This window comes from Pezoporus flaviventris, unplaced genomic scaffold (assembly GCF_033815535.1).
Source record: "Pezoporus flaviventris isolate CSIRO_AGI_PZ_B2104156 unplaced genomic scaffold, CSIRO_AGI_Pfla_v1 ptg000042l, whole genome shotgun sequence".
NCBI classification, from domain to species: Eukaryota; Metazoa; Chordata; class Aves; order Psittaciformes; family Psittacidae; genus Pezoporus; species Pezoporus flaviventris.
Genome location: NW_026892590.1, coordinates 354,602 through 369,844, shown reverse-complemented (window position 1 = coordinate 369,844; position 15,243 = coordinate 354,602). Strand labels below are relative to the sequence as shown.

Here is a 15,243-nt window from a genome sequence, read left to right as displayed (position 1 = left end):
TTTCTCTTCTTGCATGTACTCTTGTCAGTGGGACTATCCCAACTGCTTACAAAAAGTCATTTTTTGGCCTGATGAGGGAAGAAGAAAAATGGTATTTATGTCTAATTATATCATTAGCATGAGTATAACTATGGAATTCAACTGTTCCTCCTTCTGAAGCAATTTTGTTGGGGAGAGACTGTACTGCACAAGAGCAAGAAATGGTTTCCAATACTTGTTATCTCGGCTCATTCAAAATCGTTTTGGTTGTTATTTTCCAAACACCAGAAGCAACTGCTCCATGTGTTGGATCAACCCGATGCAAAGCTGCAGAGCCCCAAGAGCCAGATTACACCCCAGAGAGAATTGCTCTACCTGAGCTATAAAGCCCTGGACAGTCGGGGTTGAAAGGACAGGATGGGAAGAAAGGAAGACAGTAACAACTTCAAACCACACGCCAAAGCCTCCCACCTACCTTCACCACAGGCCCGTATCGGCAGAAATGTCGGGTTAAATACTGATCTGTGACGTTGGTAGAAAGCCCATCTAACCACACGCAGTTTGTAGGCATGCTCTTCCCAAACCCCAGCTGAACACAAAAGGGCAAAACTTCCATCAGTACAATTCACAAGAGTTAAAGTGACTGAACAGAGCATACCTAATTATGTGCAGAAAACTAAAGACATTTGTATGGGTTTTCTAAAATTAGCATCTCGTGCAGGTGCAAGACAAAAATCAAATAGCAATTAATGAAAATAACTGTGCATGCTTAAGCAAATACAGTGTTTGACAACATTCTGCTCTCCTACAATTTGAACGTATCTGCAAAGTGACAGGTTGGCAGCTCTGGGGACTGACAGCCTCTGTTCATCATCGGTACCGGAGCAGCTTCCCAGTACAGCTTTGCCAGACATGGACCTTCAAGGCCAGGGAATGTCAGTCTCCAAAGTCTACTCAGCCCTGGGCTCCCTGCTGAGGCAGCCAACAAAAATGCTGACTAATCCCAATTATGGTGGTGGTTGAAAGCATCACGCTCTGATCTGACCTACTCATTAAAAACCATCTTACTTCCCTAAACTATGCTGCACAGGCAAACTAAGTATCCTGTGATGCTGTAAAGGAAAGGAACAAGAAGGATGCAGCCCATGGGAGGATTTCTTTACCTTGAGCCGATTATTTCCAAGATATTCCCCATCCATCTTCTTAATGGCTTTACACACACTTGCAATATCACAGTACTGCAGGAATGCATACTGAGGAACACCATTCACCTTCTTAATGTCAATATCCTGGGGAAAAAAAACACAACAGAACAAGTGACAGTCAGCAAAAGGACATTCCATGGTGTCAGATCTACGTGGACTTTTTCTAGAGACACATGGCACAGCAAGCAGTCTTTAATTAATATTTTCTTCAGAGAGAGGATTTCAGCAATAGTAGACACTGTTCTGCTGCATCTCATTCAATGTCAAACCCAAATCCTTACTGAGGCAAGGAAAGCTCTTCGTAATACAGATTTAAATCCAACCCTGCAGAAGTTAAGCCTGACCTGATCAACAAACAGCAGCTTTAGATTGTTAATATTATGTCAACAAGAGACAACTCAGAATCAAAGAAATACAGATTAATCTTCACTTGTAAAGGCTCTAAACAACCTGCTCTGATCCTCATTCCTGAGCCAAGATGCGAGTGGGGCTCCTTTGCCAAATAAACATGATCCATCCTGTTCCTAGAAACAGAAAGTGGTGCTGGGCTCCTCTCCTGAGCCAATGTGGCCGTGGCACTGACATAGCAAAGGAGAAAAGATCCTCAGCTTCCATCAGTGCTGGTATTTGATCCCCAGCCACCACAGGCACATCCAGAAGGAAGTGCAGTCACGAGGGAGCTACCAAAGCCTAATAAAGGCTCATCTGAATCGATTTAAAATGCCAGCAAGCTTGGAGCTGACATTTGGTTAACATTCAAGCTCAGCACTAGTACTGGCAAATGTGCTGAAAGCCTCGGAACAAACTCATGATATTATGATTCATTCTGAGCTGAAAATAGAAGGTGGTGTGTTTCATTTTATTTGTTTATAGAGCACAAGCTTCCTTTGTGAGCTCCATGCCAAGGCCAGCACATGGCTCAAAGCACAAAGGTTCCCAATATCCAGGACAGGCTAATTTCATGGTTAATAAATTTAGGGACAAGGCAGCAGTTTGATAGGGTCTCACCCAAGAGCACTTTATCTGGGAGAACAGAAGTAAACAGGAAGATTTACACAACTACTCAGACTTCTATAGCCCCGGCCTAATGATTTAAGTGGAATTCCAATAGAGGACTAAATTTCCAAGTGTCTGAAGCAGCACAATCACAACCATGGCAAATTATACCTGACCACTCACCCTGGGCAAGCCAAGTCCTTCTGACAGGCACATAAAATGTCATTACTTTGCTCCTCAGCCATTGGAAGGGTTGTAAAGCTGGTGCCTTCTGCACCTGAGCTTGCAAGTTCTGATGGAAACTGCTCGAAGCAGCACTGCTGCCCAGTTCTGAGCATCAATAATGCTGACAGGACACAGTGTTTCTCAGAAAAGCCAATTTACAAGACAGTGCACTACCACTGATAAGCATTTTTACTAGGACAGAGTTTCTGCTTTAACATTAGTAAGGGTTTAAGCCGCAAACACTATGTAGATTCATAAATCAGTGCTGGTGTCGAGGATGCACAAGAGCTGCCAGACATTAGAAAATACTAAATCCTGTGTTTGTCCACATCATATGAGGAAGCACACACCCCTTTTGTGAGGGGAAGTATGTATGTGTGACTCAGTGGTTACAGAAGTATTTCAGAGCAGAGTAAGGCACAGCATGTTCATAAGCAGCCACAGCTACCAGTGAGCACATCAACTATTGGTGCTGAGGCCTGGATTCAATTAAACTGATTGTGGGTAGCTGCTGCACGTCTCTGGAAAATTCCTCTTCAATGCAACATTGGTCTGACTTGATAGAAAGTGAGAAGGAGAAGAAGGAGGAGAAAGAGGAGAAGGAAGGGATGACTGCTGCTCTCTCTCATTCAGATAGGCTTGCTCATAAAGAAACTCCAAATCCCACAAGTGTCACCACTAATCCATCCACCCTGTGCCTCTTCTGCCCCGCTGTTGGGACACAGACTGTGACAACTCATAGCTGCTTCCACATACAGCACCTAAACCCTCTGTTTCAGAGACCAACAGGAAACTTAAGACTTCATCGAGTTGAACTGATGCAACGTGAAAATGACATGACACCAGGTGTATTTTCAGCCCAACTACCTCATTGGGCTTTCCTACAAACACTGAGCTAGCAGAACACAAGTGTTCTGTGAATGCTCCCAGGATTAAGTTATCCCCTCAACACAAGTGTACTGAGATTTCATCCTAAATGCAAAGAAAAGCTTCCAGGTGTATTCCAGCAAGAGGAATGACTCAGATCACCATATAAAAACTGACTTCTCCGTCGCTGATGCTCAGATTTACCCCAGTCTGGAGCATTTTACAGGTGTGTATGGGAAGGGCAGGCAATGCCCTGCAGAGCACAGAGGCCTCACGTACCACTATCCCACCAAAGCGCTGGAAGATGTTGCGGAGGTCGTGGTAGGTGGTTGTTTTCTCCAGGTTGCCGATAAAGAGGGTTCTCGTTGCTTTCGGGTGGAACTCATCTATCCTCTCATCCAAAGGACGAAATTCATTCTCGCTTTCCGTTTCTAGAAGCAAAAGAGAGCAAGACGTTTGTAATACAGGGAGGGGTTTTTCATGTGGGCTTGCTTCATGCTGATTTGCTTGTTCAAGTCTACTTCCTGATGAGCAGATATGATCTGAACCAGAGTACCCCATGTCTGACAGAACTACGCAGTAACTACCTTGTGAATTGTTATTTATGCGCAATGTGAAATCTCTGCATCACACCACTGGGGAGTGCTAAGGAATCTGAGCCCCTGGGGTGAAAGATGGCTGCATTCTCCAACTGCTTCCCCAGAAATTCACCCTTTTAACAAGTATTAGTGCTGGAATGCATGAATTCAAGTGAGGCCTCACTGTAGCTGGGGAACAGTACATGGAAGAAGTTTGTTTTCGCAGATCAACTTTTAAACAAGCAGCTGAAGGACAGACTGAAAACTTCACCACATGCTCAGTGCTGGAGTGTTCACTGCTTGGTTTTTTGGGCTATGCTGCCTTGGCCTCAAAACTGCAGCCATCATTAGCTGGTTTAATTAAAAGCAGAAGGAAACAAGCCTGTGAGGACTCAGTGCTGTGCTTCTGCTCCACTGACACATGGAAGATGAGGTTGTTTCTTCAGGCAGATCCCACTATTTGAGAGGATGGCAGGTTCCCTTCTCTGAGGTTTAAGACTAGGACTCTCCCTGTTTGACCCAAGAGCAGCCACTCCTCTTGCTCTGGTTTTGGTGTACTTCCCAGTTTCTTTAAAATACGTTTCTGCTGCCTCTTTACAACAGCCCATGAATGAGCCCAGAGCAAGCAGGGCATGAACATTACCTGGTCCTATCCAGGCTGTGACTTCAATCTGCATGCCAAAGAAAAGTTTTCCTTTTGAGGCATTTAGTGCTTTTTCCTGGTCCTCCTGCTGCCGGAAGAACACCAGTCCATACCGCTCCTCAGAAGCCCCATGAATCTGCACCGACGTCACCTTTCCATACTTCTTGAATTCATGGAAAAGTCCATCTTTAAGGCTTGTATCTAAACCAACAAATAAACAAACATATTTTTTACCAACTTAGCAGCACCATGGAAGACATGAAGAAATCTGATCTTCCTTCTGAAGCGGGACTACCCCCGGTTTAACCTGAACCTCAGTGTTCACAGAAGTGCCTCTGTAATTTTAGATACTCATTCTGCCAGTGTCAAAAGCTTCTGGCTGATCTTTCTCTGTGCCTTGATTTTTAAATCTAAGAAACCACAGACACGAAGTTTTACATCTCTGAAGCTTGCAGTGTAAGGTTATTACTTCTAAGAGACACCCAATTCAAGACGAAGAAGAGCTAAACAACATTACTTCATTAATAATCCCACACGGATACTGCGTAGAGCAGTTTCCCAATGCTTGGATAAGGGATCTGGACACAGCATTCAGCTCAGCCAGTTCAGGAAGGTAACCAAGCAGATTGCTCAGGTTTTGCAAAGTCTGATTCACAGCCACAGAACCTGCCTGGGACGTGCAGGGTACTGACCTCGGCGGCATGCCACTTGAAGGAGTAAGATAGAAATGAAGTCTATAGAAAGAATATTAACACTGTGGGGTTTGCTGCTCACAGAATTCATATGCATGATTTTAATTCAGGCAGTGGCCTTCACATGGCAAGTGCTTTACAAGTGATCTCATGCTGGTTATTTCCATGGAATCTCTCCTACGTCCAGCACAGGGAACACAGAGTGATCACGTGCACTCCTCAGCGAGTGGTTTATTGCATTATTCACCATTCAGTGCCATTACGAGTATACTCCTGGGACTTCAGGGCACTCAACACTGACAGAAAGCCCCCAAGTTTTTAAAAGTATAACTGAAGGAAGAATAAATGTTCATAAATAACAATTAAAATAGAAACTGAAGCAGGGGGAGGATAAATGGTCTGAGTTTTAAGTGAAAAATTTGAGTGATTCAGGTTCTTCCCTTGGGAAATCCAAAGCACCAGTTCCAGCAGCTGGAAGGGCTCAAGCCCGGGGACTGGAGAGCTGGGGACCTGCAGGATTCCTTCCCACAGATGGTCACTAATTAAGCAGTTTTCCACTGTCACACAAGCAGAGAGAGAATCCCAACAGTCAAAGACACACGATCAAGGTTATTTAACCCATTCCTATCCAACTCCCTACTCCTTTCCCCCCCCCCATTTCACTTCCCGCGTGCCTTTACCTGTTGAGCGCACTGGAAGATTTTGAACCTTGATCCCAAAGCTTTTCCGGGGTTCATCTTTCTCCAGCGACGGAAGCAGCTGGGCTGCAGGTGCTGGGACTGCTGTCGACTGCACCGACCGTGCCGGGGACTCGTCGCTGGAGCTGCTGCTGGAGTCGCTGCTGTGGAGGGCACGAAGGGAGCGGCGTGAGTGCGCGGAGGCGCAAAGCGCCCGCAGGACACGGCGCCTCTGCTTAAAGAGCTTTTGCTTGCCCACAGACCTTCCTCCCTCCTTTGCCTGCTGGAGAGAATCCCGTTTCCATAACACAGCCCGGTTATACAGAGGAATTCAGAGTCATTCCACAAATATTCTCCTACTGAGCCCTCAGAGGAGGCGCAGGGAAGCGGAGTATGGGTAAAATGTCAGACAGATCCTGTTACGCGCCGTGACAATGGTGGAGATTTAATTAAGTGTAACACAATGTTGTATCAGCTTAGGAGCTGTGTGGGAAGGCTGCAGAGATACAAAGAGGACACACACAGGTCTGATGAAGCCCAAAAATCCCTCCCAGTGCTCTCATGTGTGAAGGAAGAAACATTATCATGCTGTCAGGTGCCGCTGTCAATCCAAGAGTCGACCCCAGAGCTCTCCTCGTCGCCTCCTTTAAAGAAATCTTTAAGGAAAGATCTGTACTTCCAATACAAAAACCTCGTGTGAGAAAACCATGGCAAGTTTTTGGGTCAACTGCTCCAGAATCACAGAATGGTTTGAGTTGGACAGGGCCTTAACATCATCCAGTTTCAACCCCCTGCCCTAGGATAACCCGGGCAGCTGAATATGAACCAGCCAATGCCATCTGAAGGCTCCGCCTCAGCGTTCAACTCTGGGGTATGAAGAATTCAGACCCAAGAACATGATTTATAAACAATAATTATAACAGAAGAGGATTTGCATGTTAGATCATACAGGAATCAACCTATTCCACCGACTCTTGATGCTGCAGATCATTAGACGCTTCACAGGAGAGCAAAGAAATACAGAGAATGATGTTATTAAAGCTTGCCCAGTGGGGACACGTCATCCTCCTTCAGTGGCTCATTCCTTCCCTGAGGCACGAGGGCTCATAACATGGCTAAAAATAATTGTGTCTGACATAACCCTGGAGACTCTCCTCCTCCATCACAAGAGCAGCCTTCTAAAACATGCTGCTGGAATTTGAACTCAGAGCCTGGCAGGGGGAGAGCTGCCACGTACAAAAATAACCCCTGCGCTTGTACATTGCTGCTGGCCACTGGATTTCTGTGTTCCTCTCCGTACTGTAGCAGGAAAAGGAAACACAGGTTTATCTCTATCTTACTACAATTATTTCATGGGTTTTTCTTACTCTCTTTACATTAAACCACTTCACTGTTCCTATTCTTTTCTCAGGAAACCATTTCAGGCTTCTAATAATTTTCCTGACTTGATTTTGTGACCTCTCTTCTGCTACACCCCCTTTTCATGGGGGTACAGTTTCAGGCAGCAGCCACAGAATCCTTTTCCTTCCAACAATCCAGAAAACTGTGTTTTTTTCCTGAACATCTTGGTGCAATGAGTACTGTGGCGCACTGTTAAAAGCCCCTGGGCTCTGTTCCAATTATATCTGGAGGCACAGATAGAAGGGAATCTCTGTCCCAAAATACTTACAAACAATTGAAGGAGGATCTAAAACCACACCAGACCAAAACAAAACAGGTCAAAAAAACACAGAAGTAATAATAAACATGAGAACCTCTCCTCCCATCTCAACCTCTCATTACAACCCTCCCATCCAGTTGACATGGAGCTGCTTCACACGCTGGTTCCCTTCCCACACACTCTCCTCCTACTCCTCCATCCCCAGAGGAGGAAGTTCAGCATCACTGGGGGAGAGGAGAGAAAATAAAGCCGAGCCAGGGGAGGAGTGAAAAACAGAGCCATTCCTCCTGCTCTCCTCTTCTGAGTGGGCCCTGTTCTGTGCTCACCAAGGGGTGGCCACCGCACACCACCCAGCCTGTTATTTCACATGGAATCATATTTACCAAATCAATCCATAGTTCATTTTGTTCCTCAGCTCCAAATTTCCTTCCAGGATGCTCAATCCCAGACACATTTTCCTTCGAAATTTGTAAACTCTATTTCTGCCTCACCTGCATTTGTGCAACCTGCTTCCATGCCCTCTTTGTTAATTAAATTGCTAAAAGTGAAGGATGCTGCAATTCACTCTTCATCTTTGGCCACAGAGATGTTGCAAGGGCTGGAGCAGCTCTGCTCTGGAGACAGGCTGAGAGAGCTGGGCTGGAGAAGAGAAGGCTCCTGAAGGGGACACCTTAGAGCAGCTCCAGTGCCTGAAGGGGCTGCAGGAAACCTGGAGAGGGGCTTGGGACAAGGGCCTGTAGGGACAAGCCAAGGGGAATGGCTTTAACCTGCCAGAGGGGAGACTGAGATGAGCTCTTAGGCAGAAGCTCTTCCCTGTGAGGGTGCTGAGGTGCTGGCACAGGGTGCCCAGAGAAGCTGTGGCTGCCCCATCCCTGGCAGTGTTCAAGGCCAGGTTGGACACGGGCTTGGAGCAAGCTGCTCTAGTGGAAGGTGTCCCTGCCCGTGGCAGGCGTTGGAACTGGAGAAGCTTTAAGGTCCCTTCACAAGCCACTTAATTAATTTATGATTTATCCCATTCCTTCTGCCTCCCACCTTTCTGCCAACTCTGGCACTGCTGGATCCCCTCAAGTGCTCTTGTCTACAGCATTTTGGGAAAGGACAAACCCAGCCCCACAGGAACAGCTCCTCAGCAGTCTCAAGGGGCAACATCAGCTATCGCCTGGGGCTGTGAAACAGATTGGCAAAGAACAGAAGAACTTCTTTGAATACACAAATACAGTCAGAGAATGTGTGTGGAGAATCTGAAAACAATTCCAAGGGTGCCACATGGTTCACACTGCCCTGGGGAAGGCTGAAGTGAGAATTTAGGGAGGCAGCAAGCCTCTTGCCCCATGTGTAATTTACTTTCTCTTCTCACATCTTGATGCTCAGGACCATGACCAACCACGTCCTTCCTAAAGCATTTTAAATGTTCTACTTTGCTAAGATTGGATCTTAGCAAAGATTAAGAGGCAGCGCTGAATTTCTCTTTAAGCAGTGCTTTAAAAAGGAACAGGCTATTTTTAGTTGTTTTGGCTTTGTGTTGACTTTTTATTTAATGAGGATGTTTAAAATATGGAACATGCTGTTAAAATCCCAGCGTTCCAGTGGGAAATAAAGATACTCTCCAGGTACCACCCTCAGACATCGAAGTGATGAAACAGCAGCATAACACAGTGATAAATTCTACAAGAATTTGAATTCCACACGGCGCTGGGAAACAGTGATCATGCTGAGAATTCCACTTGCCCAGGGAGTTTTGGGGATACATGTCCCTAAGCAAACCCAGACTTTCTGTGACATTCCAGAAGGAAAAAAAGAATCCTTATTTCCTGCCTCTGTTTTTAGAAAGGGGAAAAATACATTAGCAAGAACAATTCGCCTTTCTTTAGGAAAGGCCTCATCGCTTTTCCGATTGAAGAAATGTGGATATAATAACTCAAAAGTCAGTCGAAGGTTTTATGCTGTGTGAATAGGGGAATGATGGAAGAGTTAATTATAGCTGCTGTGTCATGCAGTTAGAGCACACAGCAGAGGCAAAGCAAAGCATCTGACAGGGAATTCTGTGTAGTCTCAAGCAGAAAAACAGAACTCTCTTTCAACTACCCCAGCTTTAAAAATACACAAGACTGAAGCATGGAAGCTGCATGAGGATATGTTCCCAGAATATTAAAATGAGAATATGGCTTTGCTTTTCCTTGGGAGTAATTGTGAAAGCAACTGCCCGCTGCCAACTCACAGAAAACAAGTCATTAAAAATTCCTCTAGCAAAAGTCAGTTCCTAAGGCTTTTGGGAAAAACAAGCTGGGAAATGTGAAGGTGGGAATGCAACAGATGGGGTAAAACAGCAGCTCTGATAATGTACTTCTTGAGAGTAATGCAAGTGATCAATAGGGCTTGGGGCAGGCCAAAAGAAAAAGCCTCCAACTTCATTTTGCACTTCTTAGCAGCACTCAACCCGGGGTGATGTGTTCCAGCAGCAGAGCACGCTCTGGCACCCGGCCTTTTCCCAACTCAGGAGAACCTGCTCTTCAACATCGCTGTAAACTCAGTGCAGCACAATGCCAGCATGCGGGAAGCTCATCTCCGGAGCTGTCACAACACGGCACTGCGCAGGGAGGGAGCCGGGCTGGGAATCTGCCTCCGAACACGTCAGGCTCATGGAGCTGCCTCCTCAGTCGTGGTGACATGTGCTTGCTTAGGAGGAACAGCAGCATTTAACCAGGAGAGGGTTTCAGAAGCATTCTGGTGCAGCCCAGAGAGCTTCTAAAACCGGTTTCACTCCAGCTTTTATCATGGCAGCACAGCGATGCAAAATAGAGGTTTTTGATTGTATTGTCAGCAAAACCTGATGGAAACCCTGAGCCATAGAGGAGATTGCTCCTACTTTAATAAGGAGGTACACATGAAATCCCTTGCTTACACATGCACTTTACTACAAGTGTAGCTTACAAGCCCTTTTAAAATATTAACCTGCCTTCCATAATTGCCTACAAGATGTGAGTGCTATTACTCACAGCATTTACCTACGTATCTATTCTCTATTAATCAAGATATAATCTATTTGTAATCTTTAACTTTTCTGGGCTGAATCCCAAAGACTTCATATGTAACAACCCAGCAATATTGTTCAGATCACAAAATTGAGGCTCACATATGGAATTGTGGAATCATGGAATCCCAGACTGGTTTGGGTTGGAAGGGACCTTAGAAGCTCCTCCAGCTCCAACCCCTGCCACGGGCAGGGACCCCTTCCACTAGAGCAGCTTGCTCCAAGCCCCTGGGTCCAACCTGGCCTTGAACACTGCCAGGGATGGGGCAGCCACAGCTTCTCTGGGCACCCTGTGCCAGCGCCTCAGCACCCTCACAGGGAAGAACTGCCCAAGATCTCATCTAAGCATCCCCTCTATCTAAATCTACCAAAATCCACCATCTACCTAACTTAAATCTACCAAACACATCAGGTTTCAATAGGGAACAGCTCATTTAGTACAGTTTTCCTTTTCTCACTTTTAAGTGCAAAGACGACATTTCAAATCCTGGTGCACGCATCCTGCATAACCAGTCCTCGTTCCCATAGAAAACTCTCAGCTTTAAGTAATTGCCTTTTGCAGTTCTAGTAACTAACTAGGAACTTACACTGCATTTATGTGTGAGAAACAGAGAGCGCCGGAGCCAAGGACACAAAGTGAGCGGTTCTCTTTGTTCCGCAGCAGAAAGGAGATAAAAGGGAGACTCCAAACCCTGGCTGGAACAGGCTACCCGCTGCTTCGCGTCAAAGGCAGCCGAGCTGAATCAAGGCATCTCACAACCTGCTCTCCCCGGCTGCAATTTAGAATGTGGGACAATTGTCATTCCTAGGAATTGATTTGGGAACGGTGAGTCAGCTGCGAGGCTGGGGACTGCTCTGGGAGGCAGGAAACGCCGCAGCCTTCGTGGAAAATCAAGCAGGCAGAAGCGTTAATGCGCACCGCGGGTGATGTGCTGCCAAACGTCGGGTTTGAGAACACCAGCAAAGCAGAACGGACCTCTGAGTGCTAGAGCAAGGTGAAATCCAGGCCACCGAACACCGGCTGAAACCCTCTGCAGTTTTCAATGCCAAATTTCAGCAGGGCACAAAATTACAAATTACTCTTGTTTTAATAGCTGCCTTCAAAATATGCTGAACTGGTAAATGATCCAGGCTTCCTCTTAGAGAAATATGCAGAGTGATTACTCCTTTTCCTGCCAAAATTAACTGAGATCAGGAACTCTGCCTACATCAGCTATGATTCAATACCCTGTCAAAATGATCTCCAAGTCAAGATTATCTCCTAGAAAGATCTACCCGGGACAAGCTCCAGCCCCAGCTGACAGCAGGTTGTTCTCACGGCTGATGTCAGCAGCAGATTCCCGAGTCAGGAAATCCAAAGTTAATGTACAGTCAGCTCTGAACACCAACAGGAACCCTTTATTCCTCATCCCTCCCTTTCCAGACCTGAGTTGTGTCACCACAGACAATCCCTACACAAAAACCACCAGCTCGTGCCAAAGGCAGCTTGTGACAATGCGCATGAACAGCACTGCTTGGGATGGGGAATGCAGGGACAGGCCAAGGGGAATGGCTTTATCCTGCCAGAGGGGAGACTGAGATGAGCTCTTAGGCAGAAGCTCTTCCCTGGGAGGGTGCTGAGGCGCTGGCCCAGGGTGCCCAGAGAAGCTGTGGCTGCCCCATCCCTGGCAGTGTTCAAGGCCAGGTTGGACACAGGGGCTTGGAGCAAGCTGCTCTAGTGGAAGGGGTCCCTGCCCGTGGCAGGGGTTGGAGCTGGAGGAGCTCTAAGGTCCCTCCAACCCAAACCAGTTTGGGATTCTATGACCAGCTCTCACTAGAAAACACAAATCCTTGTGATAATTTATTATATCAGGATCAGGCTCTGGAAACAGTTTGATTTCTTGGCCCTGGGAAAACAGCACCAGAAAATGGGTCAAAGTATCCTGAATGCACCCATGTGTTGTAATTAAAAAGACCCGATTATGGCCAGGCAGCAGCCAGCAGAAAGTATGACACTAACTGCTTAAAAAAGGAAAACCTTTAAAAAACCATCACACTCCAGTGTAGCTACAGATTAAAGATCTTTTCCCACAAAACACCTTGACTTCTGGATGAAAAATGATATACTGAAATCAGATATGAACAGGTCTACTACAGGTGCTATTTCTGTCCTACTACTAAATACTTCAGGTATTTAACCAGAATTTTCCCCATTCTCTATATATGTTCAGATCAAAAACCACACCTCAAATCACACACACCATAATAAACCCATTCCCAAATACATGAGACGCTGCCAGGTTGCTCCAGAAATCCAAATGGGTATTCAGCATGTTCAAGGAGGAATAACTAGGATGAAAACTCAGGAGTTCTGGGCAGACATTGTGTTGTTAGAGCTGATTGCAACGCTGACCTAAATATTCAAGTGCTGTACACATGATGTGTTCTACATAATTCCAGTCCGCACTAGTGTTTTGTAAGGGGAAAGAAACATCTGTAGAAATAAATACAGGGTTCCCCCCCCCCCCAAGTTAAAAGAGTTGTTGAACCTGAAGATCTCAGAAAACCCAGTCCAACATCTGAAGTTTGTTTGTGTGAGGAGATCAAGAGGTAACGTGTTGTTATGGTATTTCACAGGCTACAGCTGAAGGGGCTCAGCCCCCAGCACAAAGAGCTTGAACCCTGTTCCTCCACTTCGTACCAAAGCTCTACATTCCACATCAGTATATATGTATATGTATATATATATATGTAAGCAGTATATAAGCTGCTTGGTGGGAAAGGGTGGAGGAAGCAAGCTGGGGAGTAGAGAGCTACACCTAATATTCTTTTGCTGTATGGTGTAATTACCCTGTGCCCATCACCCCAGCCTCCAGCACCTTTGTTGCCTGTGGTGGAACGCACGCCGGGATGCGATTGCGTGATGTCCCTGGCACCCTTTCAAGGCGCTGAGAACTCGCCACCCAAGGAACTCTGGTTTGTACATCACACACCCTGAAGTATTTAACAACACACAGCTCTGATAAAACACACAGCTATGATAAGCTACGGAGAAGGAAAATGAAAACACTGCATGAAAGGGGCAAACAGTCACAAAAAACACCCGACAAATAAAAAAGAGCATTTACTGCTCTGAAGAAAGACCATTAAACATTGCAGACAAATGAAACCAGGACATCCTCTTCCCCTTCCCTTTTTCTGTCTTCCATACCCAGAAAAGAGACTTAAGAAACCTCCTGCTGGGCTGGGATCCTAAATGGAATGAAATGAAGTTAAACTATGTTTAAAGGCCATGGGAAAGCAACAGAGCCACAACAACTCTGTGTCCTTCAGTGACCCGGGCTGCTGCAGCATCACTTTCAGCCTCTGACAAGGAAGTTTTTAAGATACAGTCTACAGATAATATATTTTTTATATATATATAAAAAAGATATATGTTATATTTTATGGTATGTCATTGTTTTATATGTATAAAATAATAATATACCATTTATTTAACCCAAGTCAAGTGCCTGGCTTATTAACAGCCCATTTTAATTTCTGTTTTCCGTTACAGCCCGTATTAATGTATTTACTTTAGTCATTTTATTGTGATGTCTGACACCTGATCTCTGATGAGAACAGAAATGAACCATGGAAAAGCTGAAGATGCTCCTCAGAAGGATGGGGAAAGGGGTACTCCCACCCCCAGAACCACTTTCCCTGGAGCCACGTGCTCTGTGAGTTTCAAGACACCCTTTTAGTTCTTCCCTCCAACTAAATAATCCATTAGGATCACTAAAAAGATGTTTATGTCAATCCCTGTCTGGCTGATGGAGACTGTGCCCAAGCCACTGTCAGTGTTCCCACCTTGACCTACATCCCTGTGTCCTCAGGCTTTGAATAAAAAACACTAACCTGGGAAAAAAGAAAGTCATGGTTACAAACACATCAGCCCATGTGCATAGCAAAGAGCCAACTCAGCAGCCACCACAACCTCCTACTGCTGGGAAGGTGCTACTTCAGCCCTCTGATCCCCACGCTGGCTGCACGCATGGGGCTGGTGCTGAACCTGGGAGCAGCCGGAGTTGCCACCACATGGATGCTCCCGGGGAATGGTGGGACTGCTCAGAACTGAAACTCCAGGAAGCTGGAGGAAATGCCTTCTCAGCAAACAGCCACGGTGACGGAGCTCGGTGCTGGGAAAGATTAAAGGGTGAAGTACAAAGCCAGCTCTTTGGCGGAGCTTTCCCACAATTAGACTTCCACCGATGCAAAGAGAAGAAAGAGGGTGGGTGTGAGAATGTGTGAGCCCAAAGAGCATCTGTTTCTTAACATCACCTTCATTCAGGCAACTCTGGGTCAAGAACCAGCCCTTGTGGGAAGTCCCGCTGCAGCCACCCCAAATTCCCACCTACTCTGACCACATCAAGCAATGACAGGACCTGCCTGCAGGATTGCTGCTGCTCAGGGCTGCTGGCACCCATAGCCCTGCAATGGCAATGGTGTGGGGAAGAGAACGATGAGGCAGAGTTCACTGCTGCAGCACAGGAATGGCTTGTTCGGGCTAGAGGAAAAATGGCTTTCACCCCTTTGGCCAAAATTAGTGTAATGCTGTTGAAGAAAACAGCTTCTGCCAGCTCTCTGCAGTGATCTGAGCTGGTAGTTTGCAACCTCAGAGCATATGAAAGCTGCTTTTAAATAACCATTTTAGCTCCAGACTCAGGGAGGT

The 15,243-nt window shown here is 46.0% G+C and overlaps 1 protein-coding gene across 4 annotated transcripts in view; it reads right to left on the bottom strand.

Annotated features, from left to right (window-relative positions):
* Positions 1 to 15,243, bottom strand: part of SPEN (spen family transcriptional repressor) — a 66,480-nt gene that overhangs the window by 16,488 nt on the left and 34,749 nt on the right. For all 4 annotated transcript variants that reach the window (XM_061466613.1, XM_061466614.1, XM_061466615.1 and 1 more), the window contains exons 4-8: positions 5,866 to 6,026; positions 4,494 to 4,694; positions 3,552 to 3,703; positions 1,143 to 1,268; positions 455 to 568 (exon numbers count right to left, since the gene is read on the bottom strand). In XM_061466613.1, coding sequence (XP_061322597.1) covers positions 455 to 568; positions 1,143 to 1,268; positions 3,552 to 3,703; positions 4,494 to 4,694; positions 5,866 to 6,026 — 754 coding nt within the window. The remainder of the gene's footprint in view (positions 1 to 454; positions 569 to 1,142; positions 1,269 to 3,551; positions 3,704 to 4,493; positions 4,695 to 5,865; positions 6,027 to 15,243) is intronic.